Source organism: Fomitiporia mediterranea, assembly GCF_000271605.1.
Source record: "Fomitiporia mediterranea MF3/22 unplaced genomic scaffold FOMMEscaffold_6, whole genome shotgun sequence".
NCBI classification, from domain to species: domain Eukaryota; kingdom Fungi; phylum Basidiomycota; class Agaricomycetes; order Hymenochaetales; family Hymenochaetaceae; genus Fomitiporia; species Fomitiporia mediterranea.
This window is the reverse complement of record NW_006760391.1, coordinates 2,379,128-2,399,455: the sequence shown is the minus strand read 5'-3', so window position 1 is coordinate 2,399,455 and position 20,328 is coordinate 2,379,128. Positions and strand designations below refer to the sequence as shown.

At 47.8% G+C, this 20,328-nt stretch overlaps 7 protein-coding genes across 7 annotated transcripts; 4 read left to right on the top strand and 3 right to left on the bottom strand.

Moving 5' to 3' along the window:
• Nucleotides 1-85: 85 nt before the first annotated feature.
• On the top strand, nucleotides 86-1,505 carry FOMMEDRAFT_85162 (carbamoyl-phosphate synthase; the record flags this gene model as incomplete). The annotated part of the gene is made up of 3 exons (XM_007266736.1): nucleotides 86-266; nucleotides 322-1,129; nucleotides 1,181-1,505. The coding sequence occupies 3 exons, from the start codon at nucleotides 86-88 to the stop codon at nucleotides 1,503-1,505; spliced, it is 1,314 nt and encodes a 437-aa protein (XP_007266798.1).
• Nucleotides 1,506-1,767: 262 nt separating this feature from the next.
• On the top strand, nucleotides 1,768-3,689 carry FOMMEDRAFT_108207 (uncharacterized protein). The gene is made up of 4 exons (XM_007266735.1): nucleotides 1,768-1,938; nucleotides 1,996-2,911; nucleotides 2,970-3,068; nucleotides 3,133-3,689. The coding sequence occupies exons 1-4, from the start codon at nucleotides 1,783-1,785 to the stop codon at nucleotides 3,558-3,560; spliced, it is 1,599 nt and encodes a 532-aa protein (XP_007266797.1). The 5' UTR covers nucleotides 1,768-1,782; the 3' UTR covers nucleotides 3,561-3,689.
• Nucleotides 3,690-4,997: 1,308 nt separating this feature from the next.
• Nucleotides 4,998-7,460, bottom strand: FOMMEDRAFT_20254 (Metallo-dependent phosphatase; the record flags this gene model as incomplete). The annotated part of the gene is made up of 6 exons (XM_007266734.1): nucleotides 4,998-6,067; nucleotides 6,137-6,323; nucleotides 6,414-6,637; nucleotides 6,692-6,781; nucleotides 6,919-7,169; nucleotides 7,253-7,460. Coding segments are annotated over 6 exons (1,993 nt in total), but the record flags the coding sequence as incomplete, so codon positions are not given.
• A 588-nt stretch (nucleotides 7,461-8,048) lies between these two features.
• On the top strand, nucleotides 8,049-9,578 carry FOMMEDRAFT_156457 (uncharacterized protein; the record flags this gene model as incomplete). Its single annotated transcript, XM_007266733.1, has 4 exons — nucleotides 8,049-8,210; nucleotides 8,263-8,477; nucleotides 9,152-9,248; nucleotides 9,330-9,578. The coding sequence occupies 4 exons, from the start codon at nucleotides 8,049-8,051 to the stop codon at nucleotides 9,576-9,578; spliced, it is 723 nt and encodes a 240-aa protein (XP_007266795.1).
• A 473-nt stretch (nucleotides 9,579-10,051) lies between these two features.
• On the top strand, nucleotides 10,052-12,444 carry FOMMEDRAFT_108201 (proton myo-inositol cotransporter). Its single transcript, XM_007266732.1, has 4 exons — nucleotides 10,052-10,551; nucleotides 10,614-10,776; nucleotides 10,835-11,803; nucleotides 11,858-12,444. Exons 1-4 carry the CDS (start codon nucleotides 10,196-10,198, stop codon nucleotides 12,245-12,247), a joined length of 1,878 nt encoding a protein of 625 aa, XP_007266794.1. The 5' UTR covers nucleotides 10,052-10,195; the 3' UTR covers nucleotides 12,248-12,444.
• Nucleotides 12,445-13,171: 727 nt separating this feature from the next.
• FOMMEDRAFT_123262 (uncharacterized protein) lies at nucleotides 13,172-15,653 on the bottom strand. Its single transcript, XM_007266731.1, has 7 exons — nucleotides 15,450-15,653; nucleotides 15,120-15,383; nucleotides 14,915-15,049; nucleotides 14,611-14,843; nucleotides 14,513-14,546; nucleotides 14,343-14,460; nucleotides 13,172-14,289 (listed from the first exon to the last, which is right to left on the bottom strand). Exons 1-7 carry the CDS (start codon nucleotides 15,548-15,550, stop codon nucleotides 13,315-13,317), a joined length of 1,860 nt encoding a protein of 619 aa, XP_007266793.1. The 5' UTR covers nucleotides 15,551-15,653; the 3' UTR covers nucleotides 13,172-13,314.
• A 1,665-nt stretch (nucleotides 15,654-17,318) lies between these two features.
• Nucleotides 17,319-19,511, bottom strand: FOMMEDRAFT_84814 (uncharacterized protein; the record flags this gene model as incomplete). The annotated part of the gene is made up of 7 exons (XM_007266730.1): nucleotides 17,319-18,278; nucleotides 18,330-18,447; nucleotides 18,499-18,532; nucleotides 18,590-18,822; nucleotides 18,884-19,018; nucleotides 19,091-19,354; nucleotides 19,423-19,511. 7 exons carry the CDS (start codon nucleotides 19,509-19,511, stop codon nucleotides 17,319-17,321), a joined length of 1,833 nt encoding a protein of 610 aa, XP_007266792.1.
• Nucleotides 19,512-20,328: the final 817 nt, after the last annotated feature.

The window sequence follows — 20,328 nt, the reverse complement described above, 5'->3', positions numbered from 1 at the left end:
TGTTTGTTTACTCAATCGTTTTGTGCAGTTATCTTAGCGACCTCGTTTTCTCTCTCCTCAGTCACTGAAAGCTTTCCAAACAGCCATGTTTATTCGCTCTATCCCTCGTATCCCCTCTCTGTTCCGTGGACTCGCTACACATGCCTCTGCGACTCCGTTGCCGGCTGTTCTTCACCTTAAGTCCGGTGAGTCATTCACTGGGAGGGCTTTCGGATCACCTCGCAGTATTTGGGGAGAGACGGTATTCTCTACGTCCATCACGTCATGTATGTACAGTTATTCCGTCGAATAGCGGTATTCAAACCGGTTTTTACCTCCTAGACACCGAGTCAATGACAGACCCATCATATCGTGGTCAAATTCTAGTTTTCACAACGCCCCTTATCGGCAATTATGGTGTCCCATTGAACAATGCACCCACTGACCATCGTGATGTCGGCGTGCTCCTCGAGTCCAAGAAAATCCAATGCTCTGCAGTAGTCGTCGCTGATCTTGCTGAAAAGTACTCCCATGCGTCAGCTGTTGAGTCATTGTCATCGTGGTGCGATCGACATGACGTTCCTGGTATTACTGGTGTCGACACGCGAGCAATAACAACGATACTTCGGAACCAAGGAACTACTCTTGGCCGCCTGGCCGTTGGTAAAGATGCATCCGACCCAGCTCCAGCAAAGAATGAGTACTGGGATCCGTCCCAAGAAAATTTAGTTGCTCAAGTATCGACCAAGAAGCCATACGTTCTTAATCCGACAGGTGACGTAAAAATCGCTGTGCTCGACTTTGGTGCAAAGGCGAATATCTTGCGTTCCCTTGTCCGGCGGAACGCCGCCATCACTGTATTCCCATGGAACTTCGATTTCAACACAGTTCGTGACGAATACGATGGTCTGTTCCTGACAAATGGACCTGGTGATCCACAGAAGTGCATGGAGGCTGCTCTTAATCTACGCCGCACTCTGGTAGAATGGGATCGACCAGTGTTCGGGATTTGCATGGGTCACCAGATTATCGGGATTGCTGCTGGCCTTGATGCATACCGAATGACATTCGGTAACCGTGGACACAATCAGCCTGTCCTTGCTCTCGCTTCGTCTGGATCAGTTAAAGCCGGTCGAGTCTATGTAACAAGGTGAGTGCAGTCATTCTTTTTGTGCAGACCTGGCCTGATAAATGTTATCAGCCAAAATCATCAATATGCGCTCACGCTGTCTGATCCTTTCCCGGCTGGATGGGAACCCTTCTTCATCAATTGTAATGACTCATCCGTCGAAGGCATAAAATCTACTGCCGAGTCAGGTAAAAAGGTGTGGGGTGTTCAGTTCCATCCTGAAGCTGCTGGTGGACCGCTCGACACGATCGAGGTGAGTTCTGGTCATCTATCGAGTAAAAAAATGTTAATGTTGTCTAATTCATCAGATGTTCACCGACTTCGTTGGCGAGTGCCGTGCAGATATGCTGCGCAGAGCAGCCTTGGAGGAGGAGATGGCGGAATACGAAGTTGCTGACGTAGACGTTACCTTTGGGATGAAGACAGTGGACAGTCCACGTCCCATTGCAGTTGCTGCTTGATTGTGCACTGGGGACATGCTGAATGCCTGTGTATTTTAAAGTCGTGCTTTTCTGAACCTTGCTCTGATTCACTGTAGTCTATACTTAAAATTGAGATTTGATTCTGCATAATTACCATATCTGGTGTGCTATGATCGACATCTTGGCCTCCAAGTTCACCGCAGCACAGTTCCCTCTCTCTCCAAACCTTTCACTCACGTTCCTCTCTACATTATGAATTTCTTTGACTACGAGTTATCAAGAACTGCAACTGCAACGCCTCCCCAGTCAGGAGGTGAATCTAGCAATACGCAAGAGCCGTCTTTGAATGACGAAGTAACGCAGGTTGTTGGGCAACTTGGTAGACTGTGGGGCGGATTTAGGAAGCAGGTTCGTCTAACCTTGAAGAAAACTTCATGAAACTGGTCTTGAACATTGACCTGGTAGAGTCAAGCGGCACTGGAAACAGCACGCAAAGATTTCTCTTCCGTCGTCGCCCAAGCTCAGAAGGAAATTGGGAAACTCACAGCTGATCCAAGCACTCCCGCTACTACTGACAACGCCGAAGCGTCGACGTCGACTTCCACGCAGGAGACAGGTCCTTCCACGTCCGAAAAGACTGAAACGCCGAAGTCACCTTCAGCTGACGATGAAACCACTCCTCAACCTTCCTCTCCCACTGCCGCTTCGTCAAACTCGTCGTCATTCCAATTCCAATCACTCCTTTCCCGGGTCCAGTCCTCCCTCCCACCCAACATCTCCGCCACGCTTGAACGTACGATCCCTGCGGCTCTCAAGGACCCTTCAGCACATGCTTACGCGGACTTAACGCAACTGCGTACAACTCTCGGTGCCGAGTTCGCACGCGTTCAAGGTGTTACGCGTACACAAGCCGAGGAATACGTGCATCGTAGTGAGGCCTTGTTGCGCGAAGCTGGTGCGTACCTTAAGGATGCCGTGAAAGTAGTACCTCCGGAAGAGACTGTAGACGACGATACGGATGTTGTATTTGATGGTATGGGTTCTGGAGTCGTCGTGATACCTTCGTCTCTTGGCAGTTCGTCGAACAGGAGCGCGGCGCGCGGAAAGGGTAAAGGCCGTGAGACGACCGCTCAGGCGCAGCAACACTTCGCTAGCTCGCGTGCGGCGGCGATGCTTGCTCAGTTGAAACGTGATTCCGAGGCGTTGAAAAGAGACCCACTCGAAGATGAGAATGCGAAGGAGCAGTTTGAAGAGTGGATCAAAGCTGAAGTTACTTCAAGGGAGGGAGGCATTGAGTCGTCTTATTGGCAAGATCGGGTGAAGGAAGAGTTGGGTCATTCGGAAGACGGAGAGGCGTTACGCTCTACCCGAGAAGTGCTAGGTTAGGACATCGACTCCCATGTTTCCCCGTCGTTGGACCTCACAAATTTTGTCTTTAGTACCATCGATATTGGATTCGAATACGTTCTGGACTCGATACTTCTTCCATGTCCACCAGATCGAGAAGGATGAAGAAAAGCGTAAGGCTCTTCTACAAGGTAAGCAACTAAACCTTTCCCCTTACAACCATGCAATGAACTCAGTACACATATTTATTTCCAGCTTCAGGCGAAGAAGGAACAGAAGAAGACTTCAGCTGGGAAGACGACGAGGACGAAAGTATAACTCCTTCCGAATCCGCTGGACAAAGCAGATTCGCAGCAGCTCCTCCCAATACCATATCCAGCAACACATCGGAAAACGTTGAACGCGGATCTCGGGATACACTTCAACCCGGCGGTAACGGTAATGGTGGGAACGCCACAACTCCAGCATCGTATCCCGAATCTCTCGTCACTTCACCATCAAATACGAGCCCAAGAGAGAGTAGCGATGGGTATGACGTCGTCTCGCCTGCGAGTAATACGTCTGCTGCGAAGACGAAGACGAAACCTGCTGTAGCGGAGTCGAAGGATGTGAAGGATGTGAAGGATGTGAAACCGAAGGAGGAGAAGAAGGATGAGGATGAGGCAGATAGTGATTGGGAGTGATTGAAGCTAACTCATGTTGTTGAGTATATGCTTGTATTACTATTATACGGACCACTCGTTTGCTACGCTGAATCTCCGTTACCCTTTTCTTCTTACTTATTGTAGCATTCTGTATAAACAATTATATGCCACCTATCATACTGACTTGTAGACTGTCGCTGCCTGACGTTTGGACGTCCATGCGTAAACTTCCCGTTGGAGGGTCGAATTTCTACTATCTTTCTTCATTGCGAGCTGATAACAATATCCTTTGGAAGTGTATTCTGTTAAAGCTACAAAGTCATGCAATGATTTATCAAAACAAGACAAGTAAGGGAAGCCATGCGTACGCTACTCCAAAGCAACCCATCCAGGGAAAAGTCCCATTGCACTTTCACGTCTACACAAGCGTATCTAATAGTAATAATACCCCTCCTTTCTTCCTCTTCTCGTCCAACTTTGTCTCCGTTATTCATCTCCTCGTCGGACTCGTTGTCATATTCATCACAAGTAGTAGACCCATGACCCATTGTCAATATCTCCACTTGGAGAGGCGGGACACTAGTATGTGCTTCCGTCCAGTGCTTACAAGTTAATTTATCTTCTGCATCAGTACATGATAGGCTTACAGACACCTCATATAAAAACCTCTGATTTATACTGATCCTTCACTGAGGGAAAGAACCTAATTCCGTTTCAACCCCCTCACCAGTGTTCTGTCTTGTCACCTTTGAAGTGTAGGAACAAATAATTTCTACACGACCAACATTATTCACTGTAAGTGTGTTGTCTGAGTTCTGTCCTCGGTACAGATTCTTAATTAACAGTGTCCCTCTCCTTTTTCTCAAAATAGAACCTAACTCCTGAATGTATGACAAAACAAAGTGAGATAGCTCTTTGGAGCAGGACGTGCCAATACTGCGGCAAGAAGAAACTTAGAGTCTGTTACATATGTTCAAGACAATTAAGTATTCTAATTTCTGTGCTAATCCTTTTTCATGGTGTGATAAAGACAAACAACTAGATGGCCTGTGCTCACATTGTGTAAAGAGAGGACCACAGGACATTAATTCCCTAGACAAAATTGCTACGGTGAGTATTATCATTTAGAGGGTAGGATTGAGAATTGAAGAATTGATGCAGTTGAATATTGTCGTTTCTGTACAGATGGACAAAAGGATGGATCTCTGTCTTCAGAAATTGACTGAACAGTTGTATAAGTGTAAAACAAGCCTCTTTGCATAATGTTGTAGTGCATATATGTTGCAATGCAGAGACTTTTGTGCAGAACGAAACGAAACAAAATCCTCGGCTGAAATACATTGTCATAAGTCATAATTTTATTACGCATCGTGCATGGCCTTAACCCGATGTTATGTTATAAGGAAGATCTTGTTGACGAAGGCTGACTTTTTTCTGTCTCTCAATATTCAGAGGCCTATCTGACACGAGCTCGTATTGATGTCTCTACGAAGTAATAGTCTATTAATCACAACTACAAAAACATGTAATAATTTATTAAAACAAAGACAAGTAACGGAGGCCACGCAGCGGCAAGCATGCCATCCAAGAAAATCCTCATAGCACTTTCGTGTCCACCCGATCGTGTATAATACCCTCCTTTCCGTCCTCTTCCCGTCCATCTTGGACTCGCAACTCTGCCGAGTCTCCTATATCGAAGTGCTCGATAAAGTTTTATGAGGGCTTGTTCAAGTAAGGGTGGTACACCTATCGTAATCCGCCTTCGTCGACCGCGCAAGACGAATGTTCGTGTCCATGCTAGACGTCTTCGGTATGGTGCTGATAGGTTGACCGAAGGAGTGAGATACGAGTTGTTATGCATTCGTCGTCCAGCAAATTGTGCTTCCTCGTCGAACTCGTTGTCATATTCGTCACGAGTAGAAGATCCATGACCATTCTCAATGTCTCCAGCGGGAAATGCAGCCAATCCTGCAGGAGGAGCGGACAATAACCCAGGGGTAGCTACACGGCTGTTTGAGGTGACGTTGAAGTCCGGTGTGTAAGGCGTTGAAGGGAAAGTAGCACTGAATGCGCGATACGTAGGTGCAGTGTTGTTATAATCCGAACTCCGAAGACCCGCAGAATGCGGCATACGAGTCGCACTGAATGGTCCCCCAAACGTCGATTCAGGACTCATCTGCACCGACGAACTGTCCGTTGAGTCGATTTCAAGCGTATACGCTGACCATCCTCCGTGACTTCGTACTCTGCGCAAGGTGGAGATTCCCAACACGCATAGAGTGACGAAGAGAAGTGGGAGGTATCGGCCAAGGTAGATTGCAAGCTGATCGGGAAGAATACAAGGTGCGTCGGCATGTGATGGACTACCTGGAATTAGGGACGTTGGGTCCACAAGTGAGAGGAGCTGAAAGCCAGGATTGCGAATGCCCATTGCCATCGAGAATGATTTGACTGTCACTTCACGGACATACTCGATCTTTGGTTCCGGGCCCTCAGAAACGAGCGGAACGCTATGGGTGTATTCACAATAATCGTGGTCATCGCCACTGAACCATAAACGTATATATTGTGAGCGACTCTATCTCGACGGAATCAAATTTGATATGACGACTCACCTGAAAATCGCATTTGGACGAATATTTTTCAAGATAAAATCGGACGTATGCCTTCCGAGCGTGTTTTGATATCCAAAACCGACTCCACGTCGAATAGTACCCCGTTCACGAAGTGGCCCGCAAGAAGCCGTATCAGGCCTAAATAGAGGAATATGACTGAACAGTATCACGGGTTCATCACTTCCCACTGCGCGGAAATATATACATAACCACGAGACATATAAATCAGTAAGATGTCGATCTTCTCCAGAAAAAGGCAAAACTATTCAAAACATACCGCTCGAGAATTTATTCACAAAGTCGATCACACCGCCAGGTGGCGGTGTCCAGTCCTCAAATCTTTGGTTTGCCGAAGCGCGGCGGTAATCTTCTTCGACCAATCCTGGCGCGTCCAGCATCACGAACGTGTGATTTGCCAGCGATACTTTGTAGTTGAGCCGCCCGAAATGCTTGACGTAGCGTGAACGTGTTCGCGGTGAAAATGACCGTGACGTTCCCAGTCTTAATAATCAATTAGAGGATGGAAAGCAAGCTTTTAGAACAAAGATATAATACCCGACGTCATGATTTCCTGGTATATAGTAAAGCTTTGTGAAGGAATCAGTTGAGAAGATTGACCTGAAGCGTTTGTAGTAATCCAAGTACCTGTTGACGCGGCAGTCAGCAACAACAAAATGATTGCAGTGCAAATAATTCAGAATTTCGGAAACCGTGTCTCAAAGAAATGCAAAGACAAGAAAAGAATTTTTACGGGCACAGCACTGCAGAATAGATCAACTCACTCTGTGTCACTATACGCATTTCTACCGTTATCCATCATGTCGCCCAAGAACACAATGGCGTCGTGCTTGTCCACTTCATCGTTCTCTCTTAACAGAAGCCGCTTGACAGCCCACCAGCCTTTGCGCATATTGAGATCAACAACGACCTGCGAGAGCAGTCCCAGGATACGCCCGCGTTCTGGGTAGGAGTGTAAGTCCAGCACTTGAGGGTCAGCGACGAGGAGTCCATGTGCAAGTTGTGAAGCGGGTTCCTATTCGTTTCGATAGACAAAGGAGGGGGGATATTGTGTTCAGAACGAACGGATTCACGTAAATTTAATGACTATTAACTCACCGACTTCGTGCCAACCGCACTGTCATAGACAAACGCCTTATCCGGCCATTGACAGCGTCCAACGCTCCAAAAGAAGATGCCAAGCTCGTACCACGCAACGGCAGCAATCCAGGTAATGCGCAGCACGTCAGCAGCAGACAGGAAACTTGCTTTCTGGACTATGGCATGCAGACTGAGTGTCCGACGAGCTTTGCGGACTGGGTGCATATAGAAAGAGAACGGAGATCCAGCAGTGCTGTGACGACGTGTGATTCTTGTGTAGACTTGGCAGATTACTAAATTCAGGAGTAATTTAATATTAATACGAGCATATTTCTAATTATCCATTCTCGTGCTATCAACAACATCCCAAGTATGCGCACATAATACTAACAGCTGTCTTTGTCTGGCAGAAACTCGTGGCTCGTGTGAGAGCCGTGGGACAACGGCAACGAGATAAAGTCAGAATTGCACCAACGCAGCACTTCCTATTTTGGTTATGGAAGGACAAGCAAGGATAAATAAGGAACAATTAATTACAACAACATGACGCAAACTATTAACACTGCACTAGGCTGTACTCTCTCCACATCTTCATTGAACCATCGTTAGTCCAAGTCACCGCAAGAAGGGACAGTACGATCTTCAGCGCACGATTTAGCATACACGACAAGGTTACGCAAGTCCAGGCACAAAGTGTATCTTATCGTCAAATCATGAGAAATCATTTGCATCTCCTTGACCTCAAGCGGCAGCCGTAACCTATGTTAGGATGTGCTATTTTTATTCTCCTCAGAGTGCTCTCGCTTCCAACTAAATGGCAAAGGCAGAGAAAAATACTTCTGTACAAGGACACGCGATACGGAGCGAGAACGGGATGAGAAGAACAACTAGCAAAAAGAAACCGACGTTACTCGTGCCATGGGAGTACGTTTTACGAATAGGCCTACAATGTGAATGTCGGAGGCCCGTCATTGGCGTACATCGTCCAATTTGCTTCCGCCTTTCGCCAAAGTCTATAATTTGCCGAGCCCGAGCTTATCAACAGAGAAATCGAGGGTCCACCTGTCATCTCTTCCGCAAAATACACGAGAAAATTTAGCAAGCCACACTTTCTGGGCGGTCTTCTTGGATTGCGTATGGTAGAGCGGAGTGATTTAGATCCTGGTGTCCGCTTCGCTCAAGTGAGAACTCTGCTACTATCTTCAGCCCCAGGCTTGGAACACGAGCTTTTCAAAGTCATGAGGTAGGCAACTAAATCTTCTCTACGATCTTCTTGACCAGCTTGAAGGCACAGCCTCACTAGCAAGTTATCGACTTATCGTGCCGAAGTAGGAACTGACGGCGTATGTGAATCATCGGACACGCAATACCTCCGACATTGAGACTAATTAATATTCTATTAAGGAACAGAAAGTAGAGCATTGTCTAAACAGTCGAGGCCCCAATCACGAGATACTGGTCGAGACGTCCACAAGGAAAGAATCGGAAGAAAAGAAGATAGGTAAAACGCTAGCAGATGAAAGATGCAATATTGCACGAAGTGTTTCTCACACATACGGAGCACCTTTCGCTCCTCCGCATCAGCGCCATGAATTTGCAAAGCATCCAGAGAAGCGCAGAGATTATGAAAATGTGCACAAATGTAAGTTCGCACCCTGGTTTTGATCATTCGTCACATCAAGGGGGATTGAAGGGTAGGCTCCATTGATTGCTTCTCTCCGTTGATCGTCCGTGAACGATTGTGTCTTCTCTTGGCTGGAATGAATCCAGTACGAACACAATGCCCCCTGATGAATGCTATCGATGGCGGTGGATGTAGAGTGGAATAAGAGGGAGATCAAGAAAAAAATTGTGTAAATGTACGGCAGCGATAAGCACGCGACTTCATACACTATTAGCTTTTCTATTTGTAAACAGATATGACGAAACGCGGAAGGTTTGCGCCCGTGCCGGGCTTGATTCGCTCATTTCAAGCGATGTGAAAGCTTTGTTGAAGACAATATCCGTTGCGGGGGTGGGGGTGGGGAGTATACTAGTATTCTAGCACAGGAAGCAGGAGCTGTGCAGACGATGTACAGGCACCAAATTTCTCTAGCGGACGGAAACGCAGCACATTTTCCCGATTGCCGTTGTGAAGACACATGCACGCATGGTCCGATATGAGCGAGGTCTCCCGGTTTCGGACTGTTCGGCTAATATAATGAATCCGACCTCTCGTTCGACTAGGAAAAAAGGGGAAAATAGAACAGAACGTGAAACAAACGCAGCGATTCGTTCTCGGCGCAGTCGAGCAAAGGTATGCATCCAGGGTGTTGAGCCTGAGGTCGCACACGATGCCGACTAGAGCGGGATGATTGAGTAAGGATATCCTCGGACTGCGGTCTGTCAAGCCGAAAATGAGTTTACCTTGTTTGGACACGCGCACCCAACACTAGTACCGTCATAACCTAGATCCGATCGGGAACATATGTGGTCACGGCAAGTGGACGGTTTCGGACTATTGCTCTTGCGATTATGGCTGAGTCAACTCAAGCCGTTGGCTCTTTTTTAGACTAAAGATCATGATGACACGCTATTCACAGACGCGGACATGCCGAGCACTGCTGCTCGATGGAGGCGGGCGGTACTACTTGTGGGAGCGGGATAGAGAAGGCGGGGACGAATTACGCAAAACTCCACCAGCGCACCGCGTAGGTCTAGTATTGTGTCGAAGTGCGATGTTACCGCTGTGGAGCTCCGTACTGATCAAGGCTCGCTTAAAGTTTTGTATATAAGATCACCCTAGTCTCATCTGAAATGCCCCCCAGCCTCTGTCCGGGCTTCTAGCTTTTCTCTTTACCCTTACTTTCACTCAGCTCACACTGTGCATATTCACCGTTCACGGTTGTACTTCGCCAGCATCCTTGTCTTCGCTACGACGCTGCAATACCTCTAGCACGCGTCTTGACCGAGCTTCCCATCATGGCGTCGTATAACGAAAAGGAGCTCGAGAAACCCACCGAGTCTTACGCTGATTCCGTTCCCAGCAACGATGAGAAGCGTACCTCCAAGGCCGGTGTTGACCCCGCCATTGAGAACATCAATGCCAAGCTCGCTAATCCGCTTGCCGGTATCCCTCAAGACCAGCTCATGCGTGATGGCGCCCTCTTTGCTCGTCAGCACGGTTTAACCGATCTTGAGACCGAGTTCGCAAAGGGTGCACTCATAGCTCAGGATCCTCTGGCATTCGAAACTCTTGATGTTCTAACAGAGGACGACAAAGCTGTCCTAAGGAATGAGCAACATTCCCGATGGGATCAGCCGCTTACCTTGTACTGGTATGTTATACCTGCATATTTGCAGTACTAACGGGACTGATTCGATGGGCATTGTCAACTAGGCTCGTTGTCATGTGTTCAATCTGTGCTGCCGTTCAAGGAATGGATGAAACGGTTATCAACGGTGCCCAAATCTTCTATGCTCCACAGTTCGGTATCGGACCGGACCAAGGCGACCCGAGTCGAAACGAATGGCTTGTCGGTCTCGTAAACTCCGCGCCATACGTATGTATAATGTGCCATGTACTGTACTGTTATTTTTTACTAACATATTTTGATTCAGCTATGTTGCGCAGTTCTCGGTTGCTGGATAACAGACCCACTAAATAAACTATTTGGGCGACGAGGCACCATTTTCATCACAGCAACGTTTTCGTTCCTTACTTGCATCTGGCAAGGTGTCACAAACTCTTGGGAGCACCTCTTCGTCGCGCGATTCATTCTTGGGCTTGGCATCGGACCCAAATCGACGACTGTACCTGTTTACGCCGCTGAATGTGCCCCGACTCCAATCCGTGGAGCTCTCGTTATGATGTGGCAAATGTGGACGGCCTTCGGCATTATGTTGGGTTTCGTATCAGATCTCATCTTTCTTAATGTTCGCAATACGCGTCACATCACGGGTTTGAACTGGAGGTTGATGCTTGCAAGTGCTGGTGTCCCAGCATTATTTGTGATGGCTCAAGTCTGGTTCTGTCCCGAATCCCCGCGTTGGCTATTGGGCAGGGGTCGTTACGCAGACGCTTATCGCAGTCTTGCACGATTGCGCAAGGATCCGCTTCTTGCAGCGCGTGACCTTTACTATATCCATGTCCAACTCGAGGCTGAAGAATCTCTCCAACGCGGACATCGCTTCCTCGAATTGTTTTCTGTTCCGCGTAACCGTCGGGCCGCTCTCGCGAGTTTCATTGTTATGTTTATGCAGCAATTCTGCGGAGTCAATGCAATTGCATACTATTCGACTCAAGTCTTTTTGCAAGCTGGCTTCACCACCCAGGCCGCATTCCTGGCAAGCTTTGGTTTTGGTACAATCAACTGGCTATTCGCTCTTCCTGCCGTGAAGACGATTGATACGTTTGGACGTCGTAATTTGCTTTTGACAACGTTCCCCCTGATGTCACTTTGCTTGCTTTTGACGGGCTTTGCGTTCTTCATCCCCGAATCAAACAAGGCGCATATTGGTATCGTTGCTCTGGGTATCTACCTTTTCGGTATGGTCTACTCGCCGGGTGAAGGGCCTGTACCATTCACGGTACGTTTTTTCAACTCTTAGTCCTTGAACATTTATTTATGTTTGCTTCATTAGTACTCCGCTGAAGCGTTCCCGCTGTACGTGCGTGACATTGGCATGTCTTTCGCAACGGCAACGACATGGTTCTTCAACTTTGTCGTCTCGATTACTTTCCCACGATTGCTCGGTGCTTTCACCCCGCAAGGCGCGTTCGGGTGGTACGCAGGGTGGAATCTCATTGGTTTCGTGCTTATTCTTCTGTTTGTTCCTGAGACGAAGGCGCTTTCGCTTGAGGAACTGGATCAGGTGTTCTCAGTTTCGACGCGCAAACATGCATCGTATCAGCTGAAGGCGCTCCCGAGGAACATCAAGAAGTATATCTTCAGAATGAAGGTCGAGGAAGTGGAGCCTTTGTATCAGTACGAGGGTGAGAAGACGTTCGCACCGACCGCTGCAGCGGCCTAAAGGCCATTTCCGTCGTCACATTGCGCGTATATTGCTCGACCATTCGAACCTATATCAGGTTCTCTCCCATGTTATCCTAAATGAAAGAGTTAGACGGCTGTGTTTGTACTCTGCTCATGATGAAAGACCTTTGTTGTCTGTTGACTTACTTTTCTACCCCCTACCTGTTCGAATTCCCTAAATCTTGTATTTCTAGCATGCCAGCCTTATATTATTGTTTTTCTTCCTTTTTCCTTCTCCAACTTGAAAGTAGGGATGCAGAGTGTGTATGTATCTGAGTAATACTAATTGGCTGGCTAATTATGTACGTAAAATCTACACCACTCTATGCTGAGGCTTGGTTTGTGTACGTGAAAATGAAAGGGCTGAAAATACCTAATATTTTACAATTAAAAAAGTCATCTAGGCAAGATCTTTTAATGCACTATGGAGTAGCATTTATTAGTATTCTTAACTCCGTTATCATAGCGGTTATGTGGACGCATTAAAGCGTTATTATGTTCCATGACTGTATGCATTTAGAGGAACATGAGTTACCATATTTGAATAATTTCCTTTTTAGGTCATGGTCTAGTGGGCATTTTAAGCTTCCAGGAGTCACCATCGTTACTTGGCTCTGCCACGCCGATTGCACGTTTGACGTAGGGGTGCATTGCCACGCTACACTGGGATCGACAAGATTGATCTCACTTCTTGGAGGGATTTGCTTCCCTTGCAATTAATTTTGATTTTCTTGACTTTTGCTGGGCACGTCAATCTTTGGTCCCTGCGGAGCCAAGTTTCGCCGAGTGTTATAGGTTTTCTTGTCTAGAGTTAACCTTTGTCTTGGGTACGTTGGATCGATGTCGGCCTGAAGTGAGTAAAACCAAATAATGTTATTCATAGCGAAACACATTACAAGAAACAAGGACAAAGGATAAGAGGGGCATGAGAAGGGGTAAAATAAGATTATGGTCATCAGTCATGATGGATACAATTATCATTACCGTAACCCGAACGGATTATGTACGTTGTGTTTCAACGTATATGCAATGATGTGGAAAGCAAGCCAGAGCAAGTGAGGGGAGCTACTCTTCTTGCTTTTCGTGCTTTCCATGTATGAGGTCGCTCTCGCTTTCAGCAACACCTTCGAACTGGTAAAGCGGTTGAAGACGCGCTGACTTCTTCCCGAGGATGTAGCGCTTGATGAACCACGGGAGCCATACTGTGAGCTGGTACGAAGCATGCTTGTTCGTCGGGACGGCGAAAATGTAGTCAAGCTCCTCGAGTGTACGTTGCTTCGTCTCGGGTACCCAGAAGAAAATCATGACGAACGCAACCATGTTGAGGCCGGCGTAGAAACCGAACGCACCTGTTGGAGTCATTGCGGCCAGCATGCGAGGGAATGTGATCGAAAGCACGGCAGCCCAGAAGAGACAAGTTGCGACTGCCCAAGCCATTCCGACTTCACGGTGCGACAACGGGAATACTTCTGCAGAGTATGTGAACGGCACTGGACCTTCACCTGGTGAGTAGAAAGCTGCGAAAAGGAAGACGAAGAGCGCGATGAGACCAAGGTGCGCTTTGCTCTCCCTTGGAATGTAGAAGCAGAAAGCAGCAGCCAGAAGAGTCCATGCCATCTGCGGGAAGGTGAACAACAGGAGCGAGCGACGTCCAAAGGAGTCGATCGTGCGAAGTGCGGGGAATGCGAATACGAAGTTGACAGCACCGAAACCGAACGACGCAAGCAACGCTGCCTTTTGGGATGCGCCGGCCTCCGCGAACACTGTCGACGAATAGAAGGCGATGATGTTGATACCACACATCTGTTGTGCCAACATGACGACGAACGACGCGAGGGTGGCGCGGCGGACGCGGGGAATGGTGAAGAGCTCGATGAAACGGGTAATGTAGTTAGATTGACCAATGAATTCAGATTCAATCTGTAATTGCGCATGAACATAGTACAGGTCACGAGCCGCCTGCAATGGATGATTGCGCAATTTCAGAAGGGATTCGTATGCATTACGATAACGACCTTTCTTCATGTACCAACGAGGAGACTGTTGGACAGAAATAAGGAAGGGGAGTGCGATCGGAATAAAGTGGAATTTACCTCTGGGCAGAAGTAGACACCAATGAGGAGCGGAAGAGCAGGAATAAATGCTGACCCGATCTGCAGGCGCCAAGCAATCCTGCCCGTGCCTTCAATAGCCAAGTTAGCTGCAGTACCACTATAAAGAGGATGTCAGATTGCCATATATCGACGATCAGGCTGAAACCCACAGGAAAATACCAAATGCAGTCCACAACTGCCATGCTATATGGGAATGGCGAGATACGTCAGTAAGAACAAAATAAGAGGTTGGGTTCAAGGTACTAACTCATAACAAGACTGCCGCGAATCAAGGCTGGCGAATTCTCGGCTGCGAAGATAGGTACAGTAGATGCCTTAGCACCCATTCCAATTCCGAGAAGTAGACGAGTGACGAGAAGCTGCTCCCATGTCTGGGCGAAGGCACCGCCGATGACCGGTAGGAAACAGAAGATAGCCGCGAAAAAGATTGCGCCACGACGACCAAAGAAGTTGTTAAGCGGATCTGATAGCCAACAACCGCTGTGGAGTGAATATAATTAAGTTCATGAAACTATCTCAAAATGACATAACGTAAGGAGAGAAAAACGCACATCAACGCCGAGCCGATGTAAGGACCAGCATTTACGAGACCAACAAGGAATGTGTCGCGCTCCGACTGTGTGCCAATTCCAAATTGGTTCGGGAATGACAAGTTGGCGGCATTCGATCCAGTTTGGTCCCACCCCCTTTGATGGAAGGAAACGGGGGACGATAAGCAGACGCTCGAAAAATTCGGCTATCAAATAAATCACTTACTGGACAGCAGCACCAATAGAACAAAGGACGATAGTGAAGTACAGCGCAAATGGTTGTTTCCACTTGTGTGTAACTTCGAAGCGGAGCACATCGCGCTCCTCATCCGTCAGTCCTTTTTGTGTCTCGTATTCAGTCGGGTTCTGCGCCGCAATAGCACCATGCTTAAGCAGCGGTAGAATATCCGTTAGATCCTTTTCTTCAGCAAACCGCTCGACATCTGCCATAAGCTGTTCCTCGGGGATCCCAAGCAGCGGGTTCTTGATCCTGGAATTGAGAATGTTCATCAGCGGCCGCAGACATAGATATGGCTAGCAGAATGAAAGCACGTACTTGGCAGACAGATTCGAGTTGAGGTTGGGGATCTTGCCATTGCCCTCCTCCTGGTAGGAGTACTCCTCTGCGGCCTTCTCGCCGACCTTTTCGCTAGACATGGTAGACGTATGCACACTGAAGGGCAGACGATAGCAGTACGACGATGGGATACAGACTGCGAGATAGGAGAAGGGCTAAGAGTCCAAGACAAGGACAGTCTCTCTACTCGGGAGACGGTGGGAGGAATGGATGAAAATATGGCGTTTATATAGATTGGATAGAGCGGCGCTCAGGGGGGATGTCAATTCATTTCGGGTTGTAAATACGATGGCACAGCCAGGTTCATCAAAAGAGGTGGCTTCTTTCTCCCGATTGCACGAGCACGACTTGTCGTCAATCAAACCTCCTTTTCTGCTCCTGTCCATTTCCTCCGACACTCAATTTCCTATGCGGTTGCTCGGAGATCGCTCTGCTTCGATTGCCGAGTAAACTAGGAAGACTCTAGTCGAAGAGTTTCACAACTTGGAGAGCTGAGGAGCGACATATCCTAATAAAAAATTCACTGTCCTCGTGATATGTTCCGTAACAAACGGACCAAGCAAGCCTCTCTCAAATGCATGTGGTCCGGCATCAGTTTAGGTGAAGGATTGATAGAAGCCGAGCGGCCATCAAGGGCAAAATAACGACGGGAAAACGTTGTTTTAAAATGACAAAAAGACAGTAGCCAAAATCCCCACGGGGCTTAGTCAGTCATCCAGGTCAATATCTCTATTATTGCAACGACTGCTCGGATTCAAAGGTCCGATGTTACCGATCTCACTCCGTTACGAGGCCTTTATTCCATTTTTATAAAAATGTGCTCTTAGGATGGACGTTTCACATATGACTGGATCTAAGAATTTTTGTTGCCAGATGGATTCGCTATTTTTAACTCAATTGGTGCTTAGCCATCGTTTCAAAATACATAGCCACTTTTTTAAAACAAGGGAAATCCCTATTTGCTCCACTACTACAAGTACCCAGTTCCGTCTCCTATTTCCCGTATTTGTGAGAAGTTTACTGTGCTATTTGCAACTGAGAAAGAAGAGCGCTCCGTTATTACACGACTGACCCTATCCAATTAGCTAAGCTTCCTGGATCTCGCATTCCCAGCACACTGCCTTACATAGCTATTATCCTCTTTCTTCATTAAGCAACGTGGGCTAAGCCTCTAATCCAGGCGTACACAGAAAGAACTGTATGTGTTGTTGAATAGATTGGGTAACCGATTTATTCTTGCAAACTAGAAATAATGGAGAAAAGTGCAAAGTATGAGCAGTGCACATACATCCAGGACAACTGTCCCCCAAAATGAGAAAAGGGGAAAGCGAGCTACTCGAGTTGAACCTTCTCCTCGACTCGAACTTGTCTTAATGGGTTTCCTCTCTGGCAAACATCGGGAGTCGCCAGTTGTGCTTGGCTCTCTCGGGGAAGATAATTCAAGCCAAGCATGCACTGCCACTACACTGGACACACAAATGATCGGCACGGCGAGATTGATCTCACCGCGGATGTGATCTACCTCTGTTCAATTTCTAAGACCTCTGGGCATGCTAATCCCTACGGAGCCAAGTCATGCCGAGCTCAAGCCTTTACTTCGTATGGAGATTGAATGTAAACGACCAAATAATGTTATTCGTAGCCAGCTAGCTAGTACAAGAACATGAGACGAGAGACAATAGCACTATGCAGAGATGAGGAGGGAAAAGTTAATAAAATACGGTCATCTTTCATAATCATACTTAGTGTTGGTAATGGTATTATCATTGCTATAACCTTCAAGCTTTGTATATGCCAAATCCGAAAGACCTAATGTCGACCCAAGTTTGCGGGAGAGGGAGCTTGCATTCAATGTTTTCCACGTACGAGGTCGCTCTCGCTTGCGGCAACACCTTCGAATTGATAGAGAGGTTCGAGACGCGCTGACTTGATCCGGAGAATGTAACGTTTGAAGAACCACGGAAGCCATGTGCCAAGCTGGTAGGCAGCGTGCTTATGTGTTGGCACGGCGAAGACATAGTCGAGCTCCTCAAGTGTGCGCTGCTTCGTCTCCGGTACCCAGAGGAAGATCATGATGAATGCCAGTACATTTAGACCTGCGTAGAAACCGAACGCTCCAGTCGGTGTCAGCGCAGTCAGCATGCGAGGGAATGTAATAGAGAGCACGGCAGCCCAGAACAGACAAGTCGAAACCGCCCAGGACATTCCAACTTCACGGTGCGACAACGGGAATACTTCTGCGGAGTACGTGAACGGGACCGGGCCTTCTCCTGGAGAGTAGAATGCGCCGAACAGGAAAACGAAGAATGCGATTAGTCCCAAGTGGGCCTTGCTCTCCACCGGGATGTAGAAGCAGAATGCAGCAGCGAGCAGCGTCCATGCCATCTGCGGGAATGTGAACAACAGGAGCGAGCGACGTCCGAAGGAGTCGATTGTGCGAAGAGCAGGGAACGCAAACACGAAATTGACAAGACCGAATCCGAACGATGCAATCAACGCATTCTTCTCTGATGCACCGGCCTCCTTGAACACCGTCGACGAATAGAAAGCGATGATGTTAATCCCACACATCTGCTGGGCCAACATGACAACAAAGGACGCGAGAGTAGCGCGGCGAACACGGGGAATAGTGAAGAGCTCAATGAATCGAGTGAGATAATTAGACTGGCCAATAAACTCAGATTCAACCTGCAGCTGCGCGTGGACATAGTAGAGATCACGAGCCGCCTGCAAGGGATGATTGCGCAACTTCAGGAGCGAGTTGTATGCATCACGATAACGGCCCTTTTTCATATACCAGCGAGGAGACTAACACAGAAGTTGGATGAACGTGCGGTTGTAACAAAATATGGAACTTACCTCAGGGCAAAAGTAGATACCACAGAGGAGCGGGATAGCGGGAATGAATGCAGAGCCGATCTGCAGACGCCAAGCAATGCGACCGGCATTTAAAACCACCAGGTTGGCAGCGAAGCCACTATTCAAGCGCTATCAGACGGCAGAACCGATTGAAGGACTGACGACTCACAGGAAAATTCCGAATGCAGTCCACAATTGCCATGCTGAAAACGATGGAGGATAAATTACCGATACATTTAACAGCATAGTGAGTGACTAACTCATGACCAGACTACCGCGAATCAAAGCAGGTGAGTTCTCAGCTGCAAAAATCGGGACGGTAGACGCCTTAGAGCCCATTCCAATTCCGAGAAGTAGACGAGTTATGAAAAGCTGCTCCCATGATTGGGTGAAGGCACCACCAATGACTGGTAGGAAGCAGAAGACAGCCGAGAAAAAGATGGTACCACGACGACCGAAATGATTGTTAAGAGGATCCGAGAGCCAGCAACCACTTGGAAAGGAGCATTGGGGTAAACAAGGTAAGCCAGGTATAAACGGTATAAACGACGTACAGGACCGCTGATGCAATGTAAGGACCGGCATTGACGAGACCGACGAGGAATGTGTCGCGATCCGAGTCCGTGCCAATTCCAAACTCGACTGGGAAGGACAAGTTGGCACCGTTCGAACCCGTCTGGTCCCACCCCCTTTAATGAAGAAAAGGTGGTAATAAGCAAAAAATAACTCTGAAGATCTGGGCTATCAGTTGTATGGCTTACTGGACAGCCGCGCCGATTGAGCAAAGAATGATTGTGAAATACAAAGTCTTTGGTTGTCTCCATTTGTGTGTGACCTCAGTCCGGAGGACATCGCGCTCCTCGTCTGTCAGTCCTTTCTGTGTCTCGTACTCAGTCGGATTCTGTGCTGCTATTGCGCCATGCTTGAGCAGTGGCAGAATGTCAGTCAGATCTTTTTCTGCGGCAAACCGCTCGACGTCCGACATGAGCTGCTCCTCAGGTATCCCGATCAGTGGGTTCTTAATCCTAAGGTCAAGAAAGCAGTGTCAGCATCTGCGGGTATGCATGTTTCAAGAGGAAACAATGGAACATACTTAGCAGACACGTTCGAGTTGAGGTTAGGGACCTTGCCGAATCCCTCCTCCTGGTAGGAGTAGTCGTCCGCCATCTTCTCGCTAGACATGGTGGGCGTGTGCACAGTTAACGGCGGACGATAGCAGTGCGGGGTGAGGGCGCGGGGTGCGGGGCGAGAAGAGGATCGAGACGGGGACAGTCTCGCAGGGTGAGCGAAGCTGGGTGAAAGGATTGGATGGAAAATATGTCGTTCTTATAGTTTGGTTTTAAGGATGTTCAGGGTGCATTACCACTTTAGATTGGATGCGATGGCACTGCCAGGTTCATCAAAGGGTGTTGTGGCTTCGTTTTCCAAGCCCTCATGTCGCTAGCGCGATTTGTCGTCCATCAAACCTCTACTCAAATTTTCTTCGATACTTCAGATTCTCCATGTGGCTCGGAGATCCCCTTCACCTCGGTTACCGAGTGACAGAAAAAACTCTGCTCAAGGAATTTCGGGTTCAGAAATCGGGGACCTGAGGGGTAACGTTGAAACTCCAGACCTTGTGACGCTGGAACATGCCAAACACAGGGCGGACACAGAGATAGAGTTCAACTGACATTCATAAATTCCGATAGCAAGATGACAGGTGAAAAACACGAGCGAGAAGAAACTGATGCAGTCCCAACAGGTTCATTCCGGATAGCCATTTTGATATGCTAGACCCCAATCTAGATAGGCGGAATTTTTTTGGCGCGTAGTGCCACTGTCCTTGGCATTATCCCACAATCCATGGAAATTTTTTGTGCAGTACGATCAAGCAGCAAGTGAGTCCAGTGACCAAGAATGTAAAAAAAGCGAGTCGACGGATCATTGACCTCCCAAATACGGTAGGCTTATGTACAACCAGCCATGGCCATCCAAATCGGGATACAGGTTCGGTCCT